Source organism: Schistocerca americana, chromosome 3 (assembly GCF_021461395.2).
Source record: "Schistocerca americana isolate TAMUIC-IGC-003095 chromosome 3, iqSchAmer2.1, whole genome shotgun sequence".
NCBI classification, from domain to species: domain Eukaryota; kingdom Metazoa; phylum Arthropoda; class Insecta; order Orthoptera; family Acrididae; genus Schistocerca; species Schistocerca americana.
In genome coordinates this window covers 572,776,210-572,802,019 of record NC_060121.1, presented here as the reverse complement: position 1 = coordinate 572,802,019, position 25,810 = coordinate 572,776,210, and the positions used below count along the sequence as shown (strand labels likewise).

Below are 25,810 nucleotides of genomic sequence, written 5' to 3'. Positions count from 1 at the left end.
TCATGGGGACATTTAGTCAGCGCGAGAGCGTTACGGAGATGCTGAACAAGCTCCAGTGGCGGACACTTCAAGAAAGGCGTTACGCAATACGGAGAGGTTTATTATCGAAATTACGAGAGAGCACATTCCGGGAAGAGATGGGCAACATATTACTACCACCCACATATATCTCGCGTAATGATCACAACGAAAAGATCCGAGAAATTAGAGCAAATACGGAGACTTACAAGCAGTCGTTCTTCCCACGCACAATTCGTGAATGGAACAGGGAAGGGGGGATCAGATAGTGGTGCAATAAGTACCCTCCGCCACACACCGTAAGGTGGCTCGCGGAGTATAGATGTAGATGTAGATGTAGAATGTTACAACAAATTCAAGAAAATCTGCTTCCCTCTTAGTTGCAAGGGAAGATTGTATCTCCGCGGTGGGTATCAGCGCCCGCGGAAATTCGGATAAATGATCAAGCAGACCAAGCAGTGAAAGGGATTTACAGGGGACAAAACGTGGTGCAATTTCCCTTCCCCTGCAGTCATTCTGCTGTTGACTCAGAGCCGTGACACGGTGGGAGGATAAATGGCAGGCGGTGAGTACACTTTGCATCGCGGTGAGACAGCAGATGCAAATTTAAGTGGAGACCTGTTCTCTAGCTTATGTGATGACCAGTCAAGTGTGATAAACCTTGACAATTTTGTGATAATTCTAGGTTCCAGTTTAAGATTTAGCCTGGAGAGCTTAGTTCGCTTCAGAGTGGTTGGCTCATCTTTTATATTTCAGAAATCGGTCTGAAAGAGCTGTCTGTTGTATTATTTTAATTCTTCCCACAACTTTTTCCTCTCTACTGTACGCTTTAGTTCTGAAAAATAAATATTCTTTGTAACTGAAAATGATTTGTAAGTGATCGAAGTAGTAATAACTTATGGAAATTAAAATTCTGTGTCTGCTCCATCCGAATTGTAACTGTTGTACTTGTGTAGCATGACTGCTTTTGTCTTGGTCAATACAAGACTAATACAAAATTCAAACGGACAATATTTCTGTGGGTGTGGTGGGGTAGAATGGAATTTTGGCTTATGGAGATCATAATTTTACTTTCTACGACACACAGGGGTGGCAGCTACTTTCCCACGTCAAATTTGAAATAATAATAGCTCAGTGATCAAATAATTTTCTCAGGTCACAGCATCTATTGCTAGACACGTTATGGTAACAACAGTTCCTTTATTTCTTTAATTAACGCTTCCATTGGAACAGTGTGTATCACTTCACTGTGCACTTTTCGATCTCTTGTCCCACAGTGCTCATTGCTTGTGCTGTTTGTTTTCTCTGTGCAAAAATAACAAGTACATGGTGACCGCCAGCAAATAAAACAACTGTAGCCAACGTGAAAAATACTTAACCAGCATCTGACTTGTCAAAATTCACTTATAATTAGATTCATGTAACAATCCTCTCAATAAACATGCCTTTTATCACTAGGCATTTGTTCCACAAGATACAAACGATTAATGCTGTGAACATCGCGAAGTACCATTTATTTCTAAGCAAAGATGTGGTAGCTACACCACTTAAAAGGCTGTAAGTGTGACTTATGTCTTCATTTTATGCATTTTAGGAAAAGAAGCAAGTTATACACCGTCCATGGGAACCAAATATCGAGCCAGACGTGGAGGGTGCTATAGTTACTGAGTCCCCTAATCAGATGCTCATAGACGGCCGTTTCAACAACGTGCCAATCATGATGGGCACTGTTTCTGCCGAAATTGGTACGTATTTCGTGTTTGCCCCATCCGAGTTGAAGCTGCTTCACTTGTGCTGCATGACAGGTTTTTCTAGGTTAGTACAAGGTTAGTACAAAATTCAAACAGGAAATTTTTCGGCGAAACTTTCTGTAACTTATTTGCTTCTTCCATTATTTGACAGCTGACTCTTGTTAATCTTGTGGTCACGGCATTTGTATCAGAGTTAGTAGCTTATTACGTAAATGTATAGAATCTAAAATCTGAACTGAAAAAGATACTATAAGGTAATGCATTTTTAGTCAATCGTTGTTTCTTCCCCCACTCCAACCCTTGACTCACCACCATCCTCTGCCCCAAATATTATAGTCCTCAGCTTTACATGACACAGTATTAGAAATACATACAAACAGCTGGAATACACCTTGCTGAAGAATACTCTACGTTAGTAATTTGAGTTTATTTGCTTCTACAGGAAAAACAGCAACACTAATGTCTATCGGACCCATAATTTCAGAGCGCTGACTCAAATGTATCGTAGTTTAATTATAGACAAAATAACTAAGTTGTCTTTAAATTGTCCACGGTGCAGCAATTTTCTCAATAAATAACTATGTGATTTCCAGTTAATAAATCATAAGGTTATCTAGACCAGTCCACATAAGATCGTAAGATATGACACTCGCACCTGGTAAAGAACAAGTGTACTGTAGAATATGTTATTTTGCCGAACATCTACCCAATGTTGCCGACAAAGAATCCCACACGAATCTTAACGTACCATTTTTCTGCGTCACTTAATTTTCTACAGATAATCACATCTGTTCCATTCCAAATATTAAAAAGCCTTGGCATTTAATTCTAAGAGGACGTAGATAATTACTAAGAAATGTTTGGCTTCATTTTTTAATTCTGTCTATGAAACATAATAAATTGCAAATACTACAGTCATATTGCTTGTTATCAATGCATTAAAGACGTATAATGATATAGGTTTGAGATTAGATAATGCATACTGCTATCACTTCTTTCAACATAGGAGTTTGATTATTTGATATGTTTTGCATATATTTATTGTTGCCTTGAGACTTACTGTCTATGTTTATGCAACAGATCCTATTTACAGTACTTTTTCTACTTGTTACATGTTATAATTGTTTGAAACTTGAATTTCAGTGTTAAAATAATAACAGCGATTAACAAATTGTAAGAAATGATATGTGTTCTTTTTCGATTGCTTCACATTTTTCATGCAGCCGTTTTGCTTTAGCTTCCCTGCACTTCCCATTTATTTAATCACTATGTGATTTGTACCTCTGGATTCCTAATTTTCCCTGATCATTTTTCTACTTCCTTCTTTCATCAACCAACTGAAGTTTTTCTTCTGTTACCCATGGTTCCTTGACTGTTGCTTTCTTTGTAGCTTCTGTGAGTACCATTTTTAAAGATGTCCACTCTTCTTCAACTGAAACGCCTACTGAGCTATTCCTTATGGCAGTATTTATAGCCTTCGAGACTTCACTCGTGTCTCTTCTTCCCTTAGTACATACGTATCCCACATCTTGGCGCGTTGATTCTCTCTGACTAGTCTCTTAAACTTCAGCCTGCTCTTCGTCGCTACTAAATTGTGAACTGAGTCTATATATGCTCCTGGGTGCCCTGGAGCATATATAGACTCAGTTCACAACTTACAACACAGTACCTGATTTCCGAATATCAGTCTGACCATGAAGTAATCTAGCTGACGTCTTCCCGTATCTTCTGGCCTTTTCCAAGTGTATCTCCTCCTCTTGTAATTCTCGAACTGAGTATTCGATGTTACTGCGGAAATTTATTGCCGAACTCAATTAGTCTTTCTTTTGCACTACTCCTAGTACCAAGCCTATACTGTCCAACAATCCTTTCTTTTACTCCTTCCCCTACAACCGCATTCCATTCCCTATGACTATTAGATTTTCATCTGCCTTTCCGTGAAGGCCGGGTGGCCGAGCGGTTCTAGGCGGTTCAATGTGGAACCGCGCGACCGCTACAGTCGCAGGTTCGAATCCTGCCTCGGGCATGGATGTGTGTGATGTCCTTAGGTTAGTTATGTTTAAGTAGTTCTAAGTTCTAGGGGACTGATGACCGCAGATGTTAAGTCCCATAGTGCTCAGAGCCATTTGAACCACTTTTTATCTTTCCGTACTGACTTACCTGTTCAGTATTATCAAATACATTCTCTACCTTTCCATCATCGGTTGCGACGCCACCATGTATACCTGAACTATCGTTGTCGGTGTTATTCTTCTGTCGATTCTGATGAGAACAACCCTATCACCGAACTGTTCGCAGTACCTCATCCGAGAGATAAATTTAACAATATCTTAGCTACTCTCTGCTGTAGAAATTCGCTATCTCATTACCAATATATATTTCTGTTTAGTGTAGGACACCTGTTGGTTAAACAGCTTTATTAGGAGGGCTGGTAACACTTGATTGTACAGAGGTTGAGAGCACTTCCCTCGGATGATTAGTAGCAGAACCTCTATTTATAATTCAGTACAGTACACAGTGGAGAGAATGACGAGTTTTCGTGTGCAGTAAGGCCAACGTAAAAAATGTGTTTTGTGCAGTTAAATGTTTCTACATGAACTCTGATTTATCTTAAAGTATTTCTGCACTGTGCTGTTATAGGCTGATTAGTAGTGAAGCTCTTAGTTCTAGCTACTAGATGGAGAGAATGTTGAGTTTTAGTATGTAGTAGACACGACGTAAAAGAAAGTGTTCCTTACACTGTTACAATGCTCTATGTGAGCTCTGATTTCTGTTATAGTATCTCTGTATTGTGCTCCCATCTCGTGGTAGTATGTTGAATGACGTATATGCTGTCTATGTAAGCTTCTAGACGTGAGTCTGGTGATATAAAGCAGCAAGTATGAACCCAGTGTACACCCATATATGTCAGTCATCTTGCGCGGGGCTCCGTCTGAGACGTGCGAGAGGGTCTCGTGCATCTGAAAAGGGGTTTGGGACCCCGCATCACGGAGGCATGGTAGATGCCAGCAGTAGTGGGTAGCAGCAGTGGCAGTACAATACCCAGGGGATGAGACGAGTTGGTGCGACGCACTGTGGCGTGGCGTGGAACTTGCGCTTATTAGTTGGTGGGTCGTTTCTGATAAAGACGTCATAGTCAGTTCATTATATTCTACTACAATAGGAGGCACTGTGAGAATACATAAATAAGAACCTGGGTTGTGATATTCATGTCGGGTCTGCTGCCGTAACATATCGTCCTCTGGACATGATATTTCGGCGGTCCACCTGGCCGCCATCTTCAGGGGATAAAGCCGTCGCACTAACTCGCCGGCGATTTAAAAAGAAGAAACGAAAACCTGGCAACATGAGGACCACTCGAAAAGCCGATTTTGAAGAGGAGGTGCTGTAACGTGTTGCAGAGGACCCTACTACACGTACTCGTCGTATTACACGTGAAATGGACGTTGCGCATACTAGCGTGTGGCGAGTACTCAACGAACAACAATTACACCCATATCACGCAAAAAGGAATCTACGCAGTGCTTGTTACTGGCTTTCTACAGTGGGTACTCCAACAATAGATTGATCGACCAGATGTCCTCGAAATCGTGCTGTTTACTGACAAGGCCTCATTTGATCGTAATGGTATTTCGAACAGCAATAATAGCCATGTGTGGATGAGGAAAACCCTCACGCTGTAGCAGAGTCACACTATCAAGTACGTTGTGCTGTGAGTATCAGGGCCGGAATTGTTGGCGACAATCTCATTGGACCGCATCTTCTACTTTACCGTCTGAATGACCACCTGTACTTGAGGTTCGTGCAAAGAGTTCTACCTGAGTTGTCGGAGAACGTGCCATTGGCTGTTCGTGAGAGGATGTGGATACAGTATGACGTTGCACCGCCTTACTTCAGTGTGGACGTCCGCTGCTTTCTCAGTCGGTATTTCCTGGTCGCTGGATTGGAAAGGGAGGTCCTGTTCCATGCCCTGCGAGGTTATTTGACTGAATCCTCTTGATTATTCCTTATGGAGGCATCTAAATTGTGTATTATGTGTATGAGACCTCAGTGGATACGGAGATGAAATTAGTTCCCAGAATTGTAGCTGCCTGTGATATGATTCGAAACACACCAGGGATATATGTAAGAATGCGTCACAACCTTGTTCGCCGATGTCATGCTTGCATTGAAGTTGATGGCCGTCAGTTTCAGCATATTTTGTAAGATAAAATACAAAAAGTACGTTTATTATGTTAATGATGGTATTTGCAGTCAACTGTAACAAGAGTAAATAAAAAAGTACACAGTAATATGATTTTATTTCTATTATCTCCTTAAGCGCTTTCTTCGACCCCAGGTTCCCTATCTCAAATTGTTCAGTGGAGATTCCTTTATGTCCTGTTTAACTTTTGCACGCTCTAACGGTAAAACCCTATATTATGCGTCAACGTATAAGTAGCAGACCCGTTTTATTGTCTCGGAGGGTGATGTCTGTATCATTTATGTGTGTCTCTTTCATACTCCAGTTTAGCGAATTTCGCTATTAGGTGTTTATAAATCTGAGCCGGGTTCCCTGGTAGTAAATGTTGTCTAGTGCCAGTATTTCTTAGTGTGGTCAAAAAAGGGTCAAATGTGTGTGAAATCTTATGGGACTTAACTTCTAATGTCTTCAGTCACTAAAGCTTACACACTACTTAACCTAAATTATCAAGGACAAACACACATACCCATGCCCGAGGGAGGACTCGAACATCCGCCGGGACCAGCCGCACAGTCTAGTGTGGTCACTCTCTCTCGTGTGTTAATCGATTTATCTGCACCCTTGCCCAATTCGGTAAATGTATGTGTACTGTGCTCGTCAGTGGACTGGCCGTTTGTTGAGTCTGCTTAGTAGTTATAGTCCTAGTGAATCAGCCATTGCAGTTCTTTGCTCTAGGTGATTCTTTGTAGTTTTGTTGCAGGAACCTTTCCCCTTCAGAGACCGGAACTGATTGCCAATTTGAATGAAGACTTCGCGGCTGTGATAGGTCCCAGCTTACACCTGCCTACCGTGGAACAGCAGACAGAGGCCGCCTGGAAGGTGAAAGACTTCTACTTCGGCAACAACACCATTTCTGACGACGATCCAGACACTCTGATCCCCGTGAGTAATTAGTTAGTACTAACACTACTTCCTTATTGTCATGGTTATCTATTTTATGTGAATAAAAGTGTTCGGTCACTCAATGTGGTTGCTCTCTGTGGATTTATAGGAAGTCAAAGCGTTGCCGACAGACGGAAGCCCAATGCAACCAAATTTCGCAGAAGACCAATACGATAATCGTCCAACGAATTCTAATGTAAAATTTTGCTACTGACCTGACCAACAGTTGTAGATAAAAATCATCTGCTCAATCACTTGTTGATGATAGTGGCAGCAGGAAAAATGACACACCTGACGTCAAACTGATCATCGGAAATTGTTTCACAGCGGAGTAATTTAACAAAGTGCCTCTTTTCAGTTGCTGTACGAAGGCCAACAAGATCGGTATTAAGTAATGACACATTAGAAAATCTACCCAAGTAGGGTAACAGATGGATGGTAACATATGTGCAAATCTACGTATATTAAGATGAAGGAATTTCTCCCCCTCTGGTATCAGTTACGGTAATTCGGTGGACCAAAGACCGTCACTTTCAGTAACGAAATTCTCTTGTATGATTTTGGAACTTACTTCCGGAAGGCATTTCCTACAGCTACTTTCTGTAGTAGTGAACGAAGTACTAGCTTACAGAATACCTGAACAGCTTAGTAACTGCACACAGAACTTTCCATCAGAGAAAAGTGAAAGGGCTATCCTTAAACGGTTGTAACCGTCAGATACATAAGCACCTTCGCGAGTACGAGTACCATAAAAGAGTGTTATAAGGGCGTTACTTTTAGGTATTTAACAATTTAAAACCAGACAGGCTCTTAATCGACCGTGACTCTTCCAAAAACATGAAAAAGTTTTTCGGAGACCTCTACCGATGATAAATACACTCCTGGAAATTGAAATAAGAACACCGTGAATTCATTGTCCCAGGAAGGGGAAACTTTATTGACACATTCCTGGGGTCAGATACATCACATGATCACACTGACAGAACCACAGGCACATAGACACAGGCAACAGAGCATGCACAATGTCGGCACTAGTACAGTGTATATCCACCTTTCGCAGCAATGCAGGCTGCTATTCTCCGATGGAGACGATCGTAGAGATGCTGGATGTAGTCCTGTGGAACGGCTTGCCATGCCATTTCCACCTGGCGCCTCAGTTGGACCAGCGTTCGTGCTGGACGTGCAGACCGCGTGAGACGACGCTTCATCCAGTCCCAAACATGCTCAATGGGGGACAGATCCGGAGATCTTGCTGGCCAGGGTAGTTTACTTACACCTTCTAGAGCACGTTGGGTGGCACGGGATACATGCGGACGTGCATTGTCCTGTTGGAACAGCAAGTTCCCTTGCCGGTCTAGGAATGGTAGAACGATGGGTTCGATGACGGTTTGGATGTACCGTGCACTATTCAGTGTCCCCTCGACGATCACCAGTGGTGTACGGCCAGTGTAGGAGATCGCTCCCCACACCATGATGCCGGGTGTTGGCCCTGTGTGCCTCGGTCGTATGCAGTCCTGATTGTGGCGCTCACCTGCACGGCGCCAAACACGCATACGACCATCATTGGCACCAAGGCAGAAGCGACTCTCATCGCTGAAGACAACACGTCTCCATTCGTCCCTCCATTCACGCCTGTCGCGACACCACTGGAGGCGGGCTGCACGATGTTGGGGCGTGAGCGGAAGACGGCCTAACGGTGTGCGGGACCGTAGCCCAGCTTCATCGAGACGGTTGCGAATGGTCCTCGCCGATACCCCAGGAGGAACAGTGTCCCTAATTTGCTGGGAAGTGGCGGTGCGGTCCCCTACGGCACTGCGTAGGATCCTACGGTCTTGGCGTGCATCCGTGCGTCGCTGCGGTCCGGTCCCAGGTCGACGGGCACGTGCACCTTCCACCGACCACTGGCGACAACATCGATGTACTGTGGAGACCTCACGCCCCACGTGTTGAGCAATTCGGCGGTACGTCCACCCGGCCTCCCGCATGCCCACTATACGCCCTCGCTCAAAGTCCGTCAACTGCACATACGGTTCACGTCCACGCTGTCGCGGCATGCTACCAGTGTTAAAGACTGCGATGGAGCTCCGTATGCCACGGCAAACTGGCTGACACTGACGGCGGCGGTGCACAAATGCTGCGCAGCTAGCGCCATTCGACGGCCAACACCGCGGTTCCTGGTGTGTCCGCTGTGCCGTGCGTGTGATCATTGCTTGTACAGCCCTCTCGCAGTGTCCGGAGCAAGTATGGTGGGTCTGACACACCGGTGTCAATGTGTTCTTTTTTCCATTTCCAGGAGTGTATGTGTTGCTGTACTAGAAGTACTAAGTAAAGGAACATGTTCGATATAAAAATCGCTTTTCCAGTGTACAGCGGCAATACAGAAAATATATAACAGACGTATTGAGTTTCTAGTGTACAGTATTTTCAATTGATCTAACTATCCTAAGGACAAACAGGATTAATGTAGCGCATCCCCCTATCTATTAATATTTTCGTCCATACAGCAGAAACATTTGTCCAGCATAAATAATTTCAATTTATTTTTAAAGTTTCATTATGACAGAGCATCACAGAGATCCTTATGAGGCTTCAGTGGCAGGCGTTATACATACTGGAGAGATTAACTGTCAAAATTTACGAGACCTCTCTTGCCAAGAGAAAGTGGGCAACGTATTTATCACTTCCTCCCATACACACGACGCGAAATGACGCAGGTGGAAGAATTGTAGTATTGACGCTCATGTCACGAATTCGACTTAAAACGGAATAAGTTATAGTATAGTACCACCTTAAATAAATTCTGTGCTATTACTAAAGGCGTTATGAGAAGTATGAATATTACACTTGATAGTACTAGCAAAATTAACGTACCAGGTGTCGCCGTACTCGATAGCGCACTTACGAGAGACCTGCCAAACATCAGCGGCAACACAGTAATCGTAGCTGTGTCGCAGCTTCAGTACAGAGATAAATGAGAGAGCTATATTTAAATAGACGGTAGGCCCGAGTTTCCTTCATCGCGAATCGTAATATGCTATCGATCATATGAACGAATGCACGAATATGTGTAGAGAGGTGCAAACAATGCTCTCATTTGTATGTAACCTACTGAAGAATATTTTCATGTGTGCACCTATCGAATGCCTTGAAAATTATGTCAACGTGCAAGGACGATAATTGTTCAGAGCGTCTTCTTGGCATATTACAGAGATCCTGGTTTGGACGCGGATCATTATCTTCAATCAGTGAAAAGGTAATTAAGACAGTTATGAAAATATTTTAGATAATGGGATTATCCCATGCTACGTCAAAGTAAGAGAGGTTCTCTGAATTGGCTTCCCACATCGACCAACCATTTGGCCATCAGCTCAGTGCGTCCTTATGGCAGATACGTCCACAACGAAACTCTGCTTCAGTTATTCACAACGACTAGGGACAGATGATAACAAACTCTGTGCCGAGTGTATCGGAATATAGCATGAATTTTTTGTTGTTGCAAAATTGAATAATGAAATGGTACGGAATGGATATCATTCATATATTGAATATTGGCTACTTGTATGGCGTCTTTAGAACGAAAAACAACGGGTATCTGGAGATATTGGTTTACGTAGTGAAAATGTCGCATATGGTGTACTGAGTTTAGAAAGTACTCTCAAAACTGACTCCGGAGAAATAACTGAGAATTTTACAAAAATAGTTCGTAACCTACAATAGAAAATTTAAAAATGTAACAATACGGAAAAAATCTACAATCCTTACTATCATATGTGAAGCATCTTTGCTTAACCCTCGCAGTACTAAGGAGGAGGGGGTACTGTGTGCCGACCTTTTGAAAATATTGTGATGTAGTCATTTACATTATATTTTAAAATTCTGAAAAAATGTTTATTGTTTTTAATGAATTCTTGCAGCAGATTTCACAAACGTTTCTTTATTCAGTTAAACTTAAACCAGAAAGGTATGTCTTAGTAGTAGAACACATTCCCCAATGTATGTCATATTGAGTATTCTATGTTCAAGACATTACTTAGACATCAAAATCTTAACGAATTTTACCTTTTTTTTAAATTGTTATGCTGGGATTAAGTAATCTGCCCCCGCCCCTCACCAGTCCTAGTCGGTAGTGTACATTATTGAAAGTGCGTTGATGTCGCTAAGGATGTGCTACAAGATATTTCCAGGCTCTGGAACCTGTTTACAAATCATGATCTCTTCATGGTGGGCATAAAGTATCCCACTGTGGTAATGTGGGTTATGGACAATGCGTTGGTACTGCTAGAGTTAAGGTAAGCTTACAGTATCTCAGACTGTCGTAACTTGAAAATTTCCAGAGTATTAAAAAAGCCGTAGGTCCAACTATACCTTATATTTGCCTGCAGAATTCAAGATTCGTTCGAGATTTGATGTATGTTACATTGTAGGTTTTTACCTAATCGGCTGTCGTAAAATTGTCCGAAACAAATCAAAAGACGAACTTCGGATTGAACAAAGCCAGCCGCCGTCAATAAAGATTCCTTTGAAAAGTTGTGAAAGCCGTATGCGTAAAGAAACACGTCTAACGATGAACTGACGTGATGGTACGGCACAACTGCTAGTCACTCTGTGCCTGTGTTTTTGTCGGACAGTTTTTGATAGACGGCCAACTGTTTTCGTAAGTACGAAGTTATGTAACTACATGTTTAGCTGAATTCGTCGCCAGAATCCCAATTCCCTACACTGAAATCGGCTTAGACCTCATCCACCGGCGTAGGAATACTTTGTAAACAACTACAGAGTTGTAGTAGAAAGAGTTATATCCAACAACAAATGGTTGCCTGTTAGGGTAGGACACCAGTTTTGTTAGCTTTATGAAAATGGTTATGAATTACCGACAGCCCTTCCTAGTTTCGATATTGTCGAAATGTACAGCGTCGGATATCGTTACCGACTTCACTGTTGCGAACTTTTACGAAAGGTAGTTTCATTTCCGAAGTATCCTATTTAAACTTAGGCGTCGGATTTACTACATTTTGTAATACGCGATGCACGTATTAGGAATAATGCACCATTAGATGAGTTCGCAAGACTGGTACACTTACCACTGTCAAGAAATTGATAAATATGGAATACATACCTTCAATGAAAAATAAAACCTTTGGTATTAATCTGAGATCACATATTGTTTTCTACATAGACATATCCGTACGTTAGCGAACGTTTTCTCACTGCTGGCCAATGTTAACCTTTTTATCTCTCGACGCCCAACGTTGACAACGTCTACAACAGTGCCTTCTACGTATTAAGGTTTTCATCTCCCACAACTTCATTACTTCCAACACCACATTAAGTACCTCTGAAGACTTTGAACTATGGCTAGCCTAATTTTTATTCCTTACAGCAAAGGATTTCTTACTTAAGTTCTTTCTTCCTAAGTATTACGATCGCATAGATCAAGGGTCTTCCTTAAGCAACATATATCAGTATATTTCAGTTTCTGACCACTGATGTCACATTTCAATTGAAATGAAATATTTGATGTTTTCAAATGTACTTCTAAGAGACATCGTTTCTTGCTGTATCACATTCCAATTGTTGAATAAGACTTCGTAACACTTTTCTGCGTTTCTCCATCTTTGTGTAACTTAATACATAATTCTCTGTTAAGCATTTCAACCATTCCAGTAACGTGTTATATGTTTTTGCTACCTTCATCCAAACGGACTTTCTCATTGCACTGCTGAACTTTTAGTTATTGATTTATGTTTGCCTCTGTATGAAAACACTAATTTTAGTTTTACTTTTTCCGTTTCGCATTCTACGTGACACGTAAATAGTATTTACAATTGGCCATAATTATTCTCATAGAATTCTTTATCATATTGTTGCCTGTGTCTTTTCTTATTTTTATGTTTTTCACTTCGTATCTAAGGGCGCTGTAAATGTGCGGCATGTCTTTGCCATGTATCCCAACGGGGAAGATCTTTGTCGATGTATTAGTATTATATAAGCCTCACCTAGACCATCATAGCTCACTTGCACATGTCAGTAAAACATTTCCGAGAAACAATAAGTGTACATTGTAAAATATGTGTAAAGTATATACGGGGCAGAGAAAATTAGCCGGGCAAACATTTACAACAAATACGACTGTTACGACATTCTGTTCGATCAGTAACGCCTCAGTGCTGCCAAGTAGCTTACGTTAGTTCAAGTCAGTCTTTCAATTTTTATTCGTTTTTTGCCTTTCCATCTTCCTTCCGTAAAGCACAGGCAGAGTTTATCTGCCGTAATTATTTCTATTTTCTTAATAATGTACAAAAGTCTCTTCCTTTCAGTTTTTCGAAGACTTCGCATGGTCTGATCCCAACGATGCCATGATAAAGAAAGTCGTAGAGGTCTCTAACTTGACCCTTCATTCCTATATATTCGACTACAGAGGAGACATCATTCTTACAAATCCATGGGGTAAGTAAAATAATCACTGTGCTACCCAATGATATCGATAATGTCACTATTGTTTCTATTTTCGCTTTAACAAAAAAACTAAAGATCATTTCTAGTATTTGTGAGCTGTTGCCACCGCTACATGGTCAGGAGTACGTCATCCTGAATCGCACACCCGCTTGCCCTACACGCGAACCGGAGCAGTAGCTTCAAATGAAAATGTACGGAAACGAACATGCCCTTCCTGATGGAAACTTCACAGCACGACAGCAAGCCATTATGCTGGTGTTTCCATTGTTCACGCTCTTGATGTGTCTAGCGCTACTCTAAGGAAAGAAGAACAGTATTCGACGACCAATACGCCGCAAGGCTTCAAACAAAGGTGTACACCAGTAAATTGCAGATGACTAGTAAAATGACGTGTAGAAAGAAACCAAATCGTCTATTGGCACGTTGGCATCGATCGGATGCCATCTACAGAAGTGAGCCTCCGCTGGGCACTACGTAAAGACAATCAGTGTCCCATTATACTCTGGCTGACTGTGGTGTAGAGGGAGCACTAGACGACACATTGCTACTGCAGATCACAACCAAGCTTCCCGGCGTTACATTGTGACACTTTGCTTGTAACCTCTGCGCATATTGCCGCTGCTATAATTCGTCTGTCCGTCAGGACCAGTCAAACAATCTTATAGTCCTCTCGTAGTGTAGTCCTTTCGCAGGGAACCGTGCATTGTCTTCTTGACACTGTGTGGTCCCTAGATCTCGCTCTCACTCGTTTTGCAGTCGCTGTACGGCAACCAACAATCTTTGCGATTTGTGGTGTGATGCTCCTACCTGCCTCTCCCCAATGATTCGACGTTACTTTTAACTCAGAAAGATGGCTCCCTGCCATTAATCCTTTAACTAACACTGGCCCTCAGAGGCTGGTATATGATTATTATTACATTGTCTGTTAATGACTATACGCCTTGCTTAAATGAAATTTTAAGGCTGTTTCCTAATTTTTCTCGTTAGTTATAATTTTGGAAATCAGCTATAAAAATTTCCCTATAGCTTTGCGTTAAAGTGTTGATTTCTCCCGTACATACCTCGCAAGCCCGTCCTGTTAGACGCAATTTTTAAACATGATAATGTTTGGCTGCTCAGCGTCTGTTACGTCATTTGATATTGTTGCCTCGTATTTTAGAGTTTCTCAGTCATTCGCGACATGGCCCCGCAGGCGTTGGCCAGTGCTTTGAATATGTTGGAGTTGCGGGGGTACGGACAGGCACCGCTTCTCTAATAAAAGCCCTTTCTTTTACCTTTAAAATTTGCAACTTTATTGACTTGATTTTAAAATAGTGAGTGAACATTTGTTATCATGAACAACAAGATCCTGAATATAATTCCTGAAGTATTGTAACAGATCAAAGAACAGCTCTCAGAATCAATTTACAACGCTTACAACTCAAAATACGTTTTCAGTCAAAGGAAAAAAATACAAATTGCATAATGCAAGGTTAAACAGAAGATTCTAACGCAACGTGGTAGTACAAAAATTTTCGTAGACATGACCTGCAATCTCTAAAGGCAATAAAATATTGATCAAAAATTTTTAATTAAAACAACTTAAATGCAATAAAATTTGATTGCTATCAAGATACACTCAAACCCCATAGCCTATCACAAAATATTTTCATTCCTTTTAAACACTTTACACCATAAACATCCTTACATGTGATGCACACTACCGCCAAAGAATTATGAGAAATAATAAGCATAAATGTTATAATTAACCAGGTATGTAAAACTTTACGTTTCAAAATCAAAAAACACAATTCAACTCTTAAGATCAGTGTTTACACCCATTAAAAAATGTTTAAAACATACCTTTTGATTTCGGAGCGGTCATGCACTGTTGTGCACCGTTTTGTTCTTCAGGATCACATGCGGCACGGGAAACATTTTCCACGATGGATAAAACGTTAACAGGGCGCAACCAACTTACAAACTTGCATACTAGGATTATACGTCGATGTGGATACGACTCGCAAATATTAAACTCGGCGAGGTAGTAGATGCGATACTACTAAACGCTTTGACTATACCGCACCGCACTAAACAGCAGTACGGTGGGGTAGACAAGGGACTAATCAACAACTGTTGCAAGATAACCTCAGCAAGGCAGTAACAAAATATCTGAGACTTTAAACTCTTGGAAGGGCCACACCAAACAATAGAGTGACGTCCCAAGCTAAATTATGGAAATACTATCGGCGATTTCGCCACGACAAGTATAACGGCAAAATACCATAAGAAGTGAACTGCAGTTAACACAATTCGTGAGCGTCCGACAGAAAAGCTCCACAGCCAATCTTTCCCTTACTACAAACACTTAACAGTACCTCCAAAGTTCACTCGTGGACACTATCAGGGTGTCAGTTACTCGTTATAACTGCCGATAACAAGTTTAATACACTGGGGCTCCCTCTTAGGTTTCTTAATACGACAAGTAATGATTCGGTCCTTCACTTGGATCTACCTTCGATCCAAAACAGTCATTTACCTTAAAGCAGCTAAGTAGATGACAATGCCTATATCAACGCTCTCCTCCCAACCAGCGCTCTAGCTGGAGACAGCAGTACCGAAGCAAAGCTTACACAAGTCAGATACAGGCGCCACCAACGAGCAGCTTTTTAGAATTGTTATGTTCACCTCATACAGCAAACTTGCCGTAATTCTTCGTCGGAATCCAAGGACAGAACCAAGAAATCGCTTCTCAGCCGTTGAACAGCACACGATGATTGCCATCGGGACAACACCGTCCCTCCACACCCTGGGATCTTCGAGCCCACGGCGTTCCGTCCCAACCGACTGCTTCCGAGGGGCCCACCGACCATGCTCCCTTGCCCTCCGACACCGGCGTCGCTCCTCAGGCACAGTCCAGCGCTCACTCCCAGAAAGCCTCTTCTTTATTCCTCCTGTTCGCCTCGCGGCGCGCCTAAAGCCAACTCGCCAAAGATAAGCGGCGACCAGGGCCTCCAATACGTTCTCGATATTAACACTGAGGCGAGTACTGAGAAGGCGGGTGGTTTCTAAAGGCAAAAAAAATTAAATAACGAGTCGCGCTGGCTCAATCCGAGTGATAAGCATATACAGGGTGTTACAAAAAGGTACTGCCACAGTTTCAGGAAATATTCCTCACATACAAATAAAGAAAAGATGTTATGTGGACATGTGTCCGGAAACGCTTAATTTCCATGATAGGGCTCATTTTAGTTTCGTCAGTATGTACGGTACTTCCTCGATTGCCTACCATGATTTCATACGGGATACTCTACCTGTGCTGCTAGAACATGTGCCTTTACAAGTACGACACAACATGTGGTTCATGCACGATGGAGCTCCTGCACATTTCAGTCGAAGTGTTCGTACGCTTCTCAACAACAGATTCGGTGACCGATGGATTGGTAGAGGCGGACCAATTCCATGGCCTCGACGCTCTCCTGACCTCAACCCTGTTGACTTTCATTTATGGGGGCATTTGAAAGCTCTTGTCTACGCAACCCCGGTACCAAATGTAGAGACTCTTCGTGCTCGTATTGTGGACGGCTGTGATACAATACGCCATTTTCCATGGCTGCATCAGCGCCTCAGGGATTCCATGCGACGGAGGTCGATGCATGTATCCTCGCTAACGGAGGACATTTTGAACATTATAGTGAAGAAGACGTCGCTGAAAACTCAGAACAACACGAAAATTATGATGTCATGAAGAATTCCTTTACGAAGAAGAAGCAATACCATTTAGCGTAAATTCTATTGATTACGACTTACTGTTTTCTAGTAATAGGAATGAAATATGGACTACAGGTGCTCAGGCTGGAATTTTTGGTAGACAGAGCAAAAATGATCTACTGAAAGAAGGCCAGAGACCTACATGGTATTCAATTAGGATCTGTGATAATGAAGAGTCTTTTTATGTTGGATTTTCATGTACCCCTCATTGAGAAACTGTGTTTGTGGAACCACAAGGAAGGCTGAATCGTTTACAAGGCCTGGATGGATATAGATTAGGGTGGAATGGAAAAAAATCTTTTGTGTTCTGATCCCGACTGTTTACCAGTAAAGAAATGAAGATATCACTCAGCTCTGAAGTGTTGAGAATCGCCGACCACTGCTCAATGAAATATGTCTCGCAACTGTTTCCATGCTATTCTGAGGGTGTTGAGCTTTGGCCGTATTTGAACATATGCCTAATGACAAACTGGAACGAATCAGAGAAATTTCTGAGATGTGGGAACCTGAGGGACTCTTAGATTCCAGGATGGCTGCTCATATTTCAATGTCGCATTAATGTCGACAATACATCTCATCAAAACCTAGTGCTAATACATACACTAATAAAGTTCTGGACAGTCTGTGACAGAGCAACAAACTACTGCTGGAAGATGAAAGTGTATCTGGGGAAGGAGGAAGACACCAGAGCCGTCTGACTTGGATAAAATGCTGTGGAAACTCTGGTGATTGAACTTGAGAAATCTGGAGATAATATCATCTGTCAATGTTTTTTTTTTTACATTTCTAGATTCATCTTATTACTTGTAGTCAAAAGATCATCACAGCCTGGCGAAGAGTTGGTTTAAGGGGACATGCTCGTGAAAATGAGCAAAAATTTGAAAAATTTCTTGCTCTATAGAAAAGGGAATTTCGTGCTGATTTCAAAAATGTATAGTTTATGCGCATTATCATTTTCCGTTCGTTCTAAAACTGAGGTTGAACGCAATGTTGCACAGGTTTGACGTACGACAAAATATGTGATGTATTATTTTGTTCTTCCGTTTTTTCCGTCGTTAGTTACGGATCGTTAACATAGGTGTATTCTGGAAGGAACTGACTCCCGGAACCAAAGTACAGGCATGTCTAGAAGGCTATGGTTCCAATGTAAACAACGATCTGAGAACATATGATTTCGGGGCTTCATACGCGTGTGGTTTTGTAGTTATTGGGTGTTGCTTTGTTTCTGTGTGTGTGTTTCCTGGGCCACAAATGCCGAGAGTAAAGAACTTTAGCCCCAAACGAAATTTTCACGGCAACCAGTTCCAAACAACCGAATATTACACATCAGTTGCTTCAAAAGTCGCCCGCAGAAACTGTGTCTAGAGGCAGCGCTTCTAGACGTACACTTCCGCTTTCTGAATATAATAAGAGCGAGCCTAGTAATATTGTGAGCAGCAATAACGACGGAAATGTTATTGTGAACCTAAATACTCTGTCAAAACTTTTAAAGAAGAATGCTGTGGAATGTAAGTACTGAAATTGTGAAGGTAGTATTGAAGTTTCTGAGGACATTTCAGCAAGGAAGTATCTTTCAAATTGGTTAGTGATTGCCTGTAACTCATGTAACACTCACAGTGATACTATGACATCGCCAGTAACTTAGAAACGACATTACAGTGTAAATATTCAGCTTGCTTATGCAATGCGATGTATCAGAAGGGGAAGGAGAGCTGCCCAGACTTTTTGTGCTTTTGCCTCCACCTCCACTGAGGTTTGAGAGATACAATAAATTAATATATAATGCTTTATGTGGTGTAAGTGAACATTCAATGAAAAGAGCAGCAGAAGAAGCAGTAGCCTTGTTTGAGAATACAGACATTGTAGCAGCATTTGATGGATCTTGGCAGAAGAGAGGTCATACTTCTCTGAATGGGATTGTAACTGCCACATTTATTGAAACTGGTAAGATACTGGATTATGAATGTCTAACAAAGCACTGCCGGGGTTGGTCAAGTAAGTTTATTGGCACCCATGTTTTGTGAAGAATTTTGATGGCCCAAGTGGAAATATGGAACCGAAAGAAGATCAGAGGTCAGTCGTTGTGTGAGGTATGTAGACTACCTTAGGGATGGAGACTGTAAAGGATACTCTGTCAAAACTTTTAAAGAAGAATGCTGTGAAATGTAAGTACTGAAATTGTGAAGGTAGTATTGAAGTTTCTGAGGACATTTCAGCAAGGAAGAGTCTTTCAAATCGGTTAGTGATACTGTTGTTAATGACAGACCTTATTAGGGACACTCTGATAGAAAAGCTTCAATGTGTTGGGCATGTACAAAAAAGAATGGGCGCTCGCCTGAGAAAATTATGTAAAGACTTCAGTGAAAAAAAAAACTATCAGACGGCAAACACATAGGTGGTCCAGGTCGTCTTACAAAAAGTGAAATTGATTCTTCTACTCAATATTGTGGACTAGCAATAAGGAGAAATGAAGGAGATTTGGAGAACATCAAACAGGCTGTTTGGGCAACACTGTTTCACAGAATGTCAACAGATGAAACCCGACAGAGTGGTTTGTGTTCAAAACAGGAAGATTCGTGGTGCAGGTACTGCTTGAGCAATGTTACAGGCACAAAATATACGCACAAGCGTTCCTTATCACTTGCTGTAATGGAGGCAATTAGGCCTATATGTAGGGATCTGGAAAAAATCTACTCAGGAAATGTATGCTTGGACTCTCTCAGAATGCACAGTAAAGCTTCAACAGTTGTATATGATAGAGAATATCAAAAACTGCATTTGTTGGGTTAACAGTGCTGAAGGTTCGTATAACGCATGTAATAATAACAGTCAATGATGGTGCAGTTTCAAGGATCAATTATATGAAGAAATTGAACATCCAGACGGAAAGGAATATGACTTCAGCTGTAACTGCAATTGACAAGCGGTGAATAACCGAAGCAGAGGCAGCTGCAGAAGCTGCTACCAAGGAGTCAAAGATAAAGAAAAGAATGAAGAGAAAGAGTATGGAATATAAGGAAATAGGGGGAAAACCGAAGTATGCTGCTGGAATGTTCTAAACGAGTATAGTGGTAAATTAATAAATCTCTAAATCTTCATTTGCTATTTACCGAAAACTAGAATTTTCAACATTCATTTACACTTTTCTCCTAAATGACTTAAGTTAAATTCACAAAAATTGGTACAGATATTTAGAATGACCTCATCCACCTCTCTTGCCTACTATTTCCTGAAAAATTTGTAACATGATGAAGATGTCGGAGATATTTGAACTACATTTTTAAATATTTTGTTGTAGTACAATAAAATATTTGACTTTTTGACAGTTCAGCATCAGGGAAGGAAACTGGAGGCATAAAACACTTAAGTGAATGTTGTCTGTACTCTGACACTTTATCCATGCTGTGCAGTCAGTGGTTCCAAAGAAAATGGTACCGCAGTGAAGTAGTGTTCCGTTTTTTAGACTATTATAAATATTTTTGCCAGTTCCAAAATATAATAAATATCACAATGATTTTTTGGGAACTGCTTTGAGTAATGACCCTACATGTGTATAAGAATTTTGAGCTATCTCTCATTTATAGATCAGTTGCACTATGAGGGTGAAGATAATGCTAAAAATGCAGCCCGTTCATGGGCGTGTCCCCTTAAGAGTCTTATGAAAATTGGCGACTGTTCCGTTCTTGAGAAAACTACGGTGGTGTCTTGTTGTGAAGAAGCAGATAAAATCCTGTATGAAAAAGGGTATCTTCTTATGAACGGGACATCTGATTGTTGTTCGAAACAGTTCAGACAACTGTACAGCATACGTGCTAACAACGGAACCACAAAAGAAGATTCGAAGGGATTTCCTTTTCTCCCAGACAAATGTCAAAATGCTTATGAAAGCTTTTTCTGGAATGAAAAATTGGGGACCCGGTTGGTCACCAAAAGCTGCAGTGGTAGACTCTGAAATGGATTTGTTTAAAACTATGAAGACAATGTTCCCTGATAATCCCTTTCCAATTACATTTTACACTTTATCCAATGTCTGTGGAAGAAAATTCTGGAACTAGAATTAACAGAGGAATACAGGGATAGAGAATAACACTTATTTTTCTCGGCGTCAGTTCTGCATAGCATTTCATCCACCTAACAGTGCCGATGAATCGTGGATGGCCGTAACGGAAGAAAAGCCCAGTGGGAAAAAGGTCATTATGTTAGTAGACTGTATGGTCAACCAAAGGATGGAAAATGCTAGTATGCCAACTAAAATGTGGAAAGACTTTAACCAGTGGCTCAGGAGTACGAATCTCGTCGAAGTGTGGCATAGAAAACTAAGTCCCTCAATAAATCAAAAATGTCTGAACTTAAATAATGTGAACGCAGTAAGTGATATACTAATATACTTGAAATTACAAAAGATTCATTTGTTCTAGAAAACAGTACATAGATCTTGGAGAAAGGTTAAAAGACATTACAAGATTATACTGGTTGGTCAGAAACAACCTGAAAGGCTTGTAGGCGTGTTGCAGGGTATAATATAATTATAATTATTAAGACAAGAATTCGATACGTTGCCCCGCTTCCGAGATAGTACTGAAGATAGCCAGTCACGCTACTTCTCGCGCAAATTCAAGTGCCTCGCCACGTAGAATTAGTGTCCGTTCTCTCATAGCGTAGATGACAATGCACAATATTGCCAAGCCTTTGGTTATGGTTCGATCCTTACTACTGCCCCATGTCCAGTTTTTGTATCGCTCTCTTGTTCTGTTTTAGGAGACTAAACGAAAATCAATTTTGGCGACACAGTCTCTTGCGGGCCAATTGCATTTACTGATTAATGAAATACGGCACGGCGTATCGAATTTTTTTCATAACAATTATTTCTTGGCACATCATACCGTGCAACACCCTTACAAGATTCTGAGACCTTTCCTGGTCACTGTGCATAAAGTTTTACGAAATTTTAAATTTCTGGCTTTCTTACGAAAACTAGTCGGAATTTAAAATTTGTAAATAAGTCAAGATGTCTAATCACTTTCTCCAGTAATCTGGTATAAAGAGAAAAGATAAAAGTAAAAAATGAAATCAAAAATGAAAAAAAAACCGAAAATGTCTATGTACTATGTTCACAATCACTCCTAAGCCTGGATTAAATGTGAAGAGAATGTGGTGTTACTATAAAACAGCCGGCAGAGTCTCCCCAATTTTGCGGGTTCCTTTGGCGATCGGAAATCCGACGGATAAAGTATTTGTGGCCGAAACACTACGTTGACGTCACGGGTCACGCCGACGGTCGGAAAGCTAGCGACACCGGGATTTGACTGATTTGACTGAAATCTTGGAAATTAGAGTGCTCATTTACAGCTATGAAGTATGTAATAAATTTACATTGGCAGAATACGAGGCTGCAGCTGCAGTTAAGACTAGAATGGGAATCACAACAACATGGAGTAGACTGAAGTTCAGATACATGGGTCAGCGCAGGTTAAGTCCTGACTATGAAGCCTTGAGATGAAGTCCCCACATGAAGTCTCTCAAAAGAATCATAACGAGTTCTCAATCCTAATTGGGGGTCTCCACAGAACAATTTCACCGAAAAGGACTTACCAGTTATGATGTAGATGTTCTCCACGTTGTGCTTTCGAGTGTTGAAATTTGGTCGTTAGTATCATATCATTCACTGACGGCTGGGAAATTCTCCTCTTCTTGATTACTCGTTCCTGCGTGCCCACATTCTGCTCAGGACAGTGAAAGTCTATAAAATATTTCATTTGAGAATAGTACATTCATCTAACAAGCGCTCTCGCGGTTTACAATCACAGATTGACAGCTCCCAGCTTATCCAAAACAGGATTCCCTCGCTGGTGAGTCTTCAGAGGACTCTAGGCTGATTGTTCACTTGTGGAGAGGTTAGCTCATCCGTTATCTTTCTCAAGGAGGGGTTTTCCTAGGTTAGAAAACCGGGTGATGAAGATTCCCCCGTATCAATAATGAAGCTTTCACAGTACTTTCCCTCCGGCGGGCAATGGTACTCTTCTCCTCACGTCTGTGTTGCCCGTTACTCGTATTTCGAGAAAGAACTTGCAGAGAGCACCGAAAAGCTCTTAGTGGTTACTTTTATGTGTAAAGCTGGTGCATCCGAGCACTCGCTATCGGTTACACTCTTTCATTAAATACTGTATATTTCTACATGAGATAAATGTGGGAGCCCCTCTTAGTTACAAGTAATATCTCCCTTTTGAAAAGGTGGCAACACAGATTTTTTTATTGTTGTCTTTGGTAAGGACCGTTAAATGAATTGTAATTTGGGTTACAAGAATTGTGGTAAACAAATTACATAGCACTGTACTTCAAATAATCTCTTTCTGCAACGTATTAAATAAAATTATCTGAAATAAAGCTGTTGTCTAGGTTTTACTTCCGCTAAGAAAGCAGAAACAATTTTTAAATACGTTTCGCTGTCAACGTCGGAAAGAGAGAGATCTGTTTAAGATCCAGCCCAAGGTAGAAATGGTTTTTCTTCAGTCAAATCCCAGCTAACTGATAATAATGTAGCAATGGTGATCCTAGTTAAAAATATTTGGTTCTCATTACCAGTTGAGGATTTAGCTTACAAGTGTAACCTGTAAGAAATCTTAGTCGAAATAAATGTATAGGAGTATCATTATTTTTTTTTTTTACTTGGCAAAAATGTCACTGAATAGTGTATGTTAGCGTCACTCTTTGACTGCTAGGAAGTCGAGGATTTGCTTGCCATGGTCAGTATACTGGTTTCAATGTTAACATAACCAAATCTTTCCCATCTGTCATTTGTTTCTTTCTTCTTTCAGGAGTTTCACATGCAGGAGAGTTAGCTATTTTGTTCTTGAGAAAAGATACAGAATATAACTTGGATCCTGAATCAGAAGAAGACAAAGTGCGCAGAAACATGCTGCGTCTTTGGACGAACTTCGCAAAGTATGGGTAGGTATTTCCGCTGACAGAACCTGCGAGTATCGAAAATTTAAAACATTGAAATTAGAGTGTACATTTACAGCAATGCAGTATCTGATAAATTTACATTGGCAGAATACGAGGCTGCAGCCGAAGTTGAAAGTAATAGCCTCAACAATCTGTACCGAATACGACAACGATTAGAAATCGTGGGCTAGTCCCATCGCAGACACATTACTGCCTGCTCTCAAATATAACTAGCGCAGTAGTACATAACGGAATGTAAGTTGGCATTAGCTGAAACAGGTGGAGAGATTATTCTGGAGAATAGGAATTACAAACCTAAAGCTGAAAGTGAAAGATAGACGCACAGTGTTTCAAAATCACACCGGCAAACTTAGATGGGTTGTAAAAGGTGTCTTGAGGAACAAAAAGAGGGTAGTACTTGAACAGTGATGACAAAACCAGCTGCTGTATTTGAATCTAAAGTCGTTCATTCTTTTCAAAACATGCAACCAGTTTCAACACCACATGGTGTCATCCTCATACCCCGAACGTAACTTTCTATCCACAACCGTTTTCATGTGAATGAACAGAATGGTTTGGAGTTTGGAGCGGGCCAAAATGAAATGCGTTCCATACCTTCCGTGGCAATAACAAGCATGGTCAGATGACAATTCAAACTGGTAGCATGTTTTAAAAAGAATAAGCAACATTAGATTCAAATGAGTCCGCTGGTTTTGTCATCATTATTCTACTACTACGCCAACCCCCTTGGCGCAGTAGTAACACCGGTTCCCCGTCAGATCACCGAAGTCGGGCTGAGCAAGCATTTGGATGGGTGACCATCCTGTCTGCCGCGCGCTGTAGGCAAGCGGGATGCACTCCGCCCTAGTGAGGCAAACTGAGGAGCTAATTGACTGAGAAGTAGCGGCTCCGGTCCCGTAAACTGACATAAGGCCGGGTGAGCGGTGTGCTGACCACATGCCCCTCTATATCCGCATCCAGTGACGCCTGTGGTCTGAGGATGACACGGCGGCCGGTCGGTACTGTTGCGCCTTCCAAGGCCTGTTTGGACGGTGTTTAGTTTTTTTTTTTTTTAATCCAAATACTACGTGACCAGCTGCAGTTCCACTTGATGGATTGCCGGAAATGAAGGACAGAAACCGGTGCCCAGAAATGTCATTCAACGACGCAACAGAGCATAGTAGTTATAGGGCACTGGCTCCTGTATGGCAAGGAGGGGGGGGCGGATAAAAGTATGAATTTCTGTTTTACAAAATGATTTTAAGAACTTGCAGCATTGTTACATCGACTACATCTACACCTATGTCTACATCTACAGGGATACTCTGCAGATCTGATTGGCAGAGGGTTTATCGGTCACTCTTCACAATAGTACTCTGTTATTCCAATCTCGAACAGCGCACGGAAAAACGAACACTTGTATCTCTCCTTGCGAACTCCGATTTCCCTTATTTTATTATGATGGTCGTTTCTCCCTATGTAGCACAGCGTCAAAAAAATATTTTCGCAATCGGATGAGAAGATTGGTGACGACATTTCTGAGAAGATTCCGCCGCAACAAAGAACACCTTTGTTTTAATGATGTCCACCCCAAATCCTGTATCATGTGAGCAACACTCTCTCCTGTGTTTCTCGACACTACAAAACGCGTTGCCCTTCTTTGAACTTTCTCGATACACTCTTTTAAACGTATCTGGTAAGGATCCCACACCGCGCAGCTGTACTCCAAAAGACGACGGATAATGGTAATGTAGGCAGTAAGTAG

General features: G+C 41.4%; 1 protein-coding gene across 4 annotated transcripts in view; it reads left to right on the top strand.

The window, feature by feature from the left end:
- LOC124605668 (carboxylesterase 5A-like) overlaps window positions 1-25,810 on the top strand; it is a 107,878-nt gene that overhangs the window by 75,058 nt on the left and 7,010 nt on the right. For 2 of the 4 annotated variants that reach the window (XM_047137510.1, XM_047137511.1), the window contains exons 7-10: window positions 1,613-1,763; window positions 6,713-6,894; window positions 13,212-13,341; window positions 23,916-24,048. In XM_047137510.1, the coding sequence (XP_046993466.1) occupies window positions 1,613-1,763; window positions 6,713-6,894; window positions 13,212-13,341; window positions 23,916-24,048 (596 nt within the window). The remainder of the gene's footprint in view (window positions 1-1,612; window positions 1,764-6,712; window positions 6,895-13,211; window positions 13,342-23,915; window positions 24,049-25,810) is intronic. The other 2 variants (XR_006978670.1, XM_047137512.1) reach the window with 2 other exon arrangements.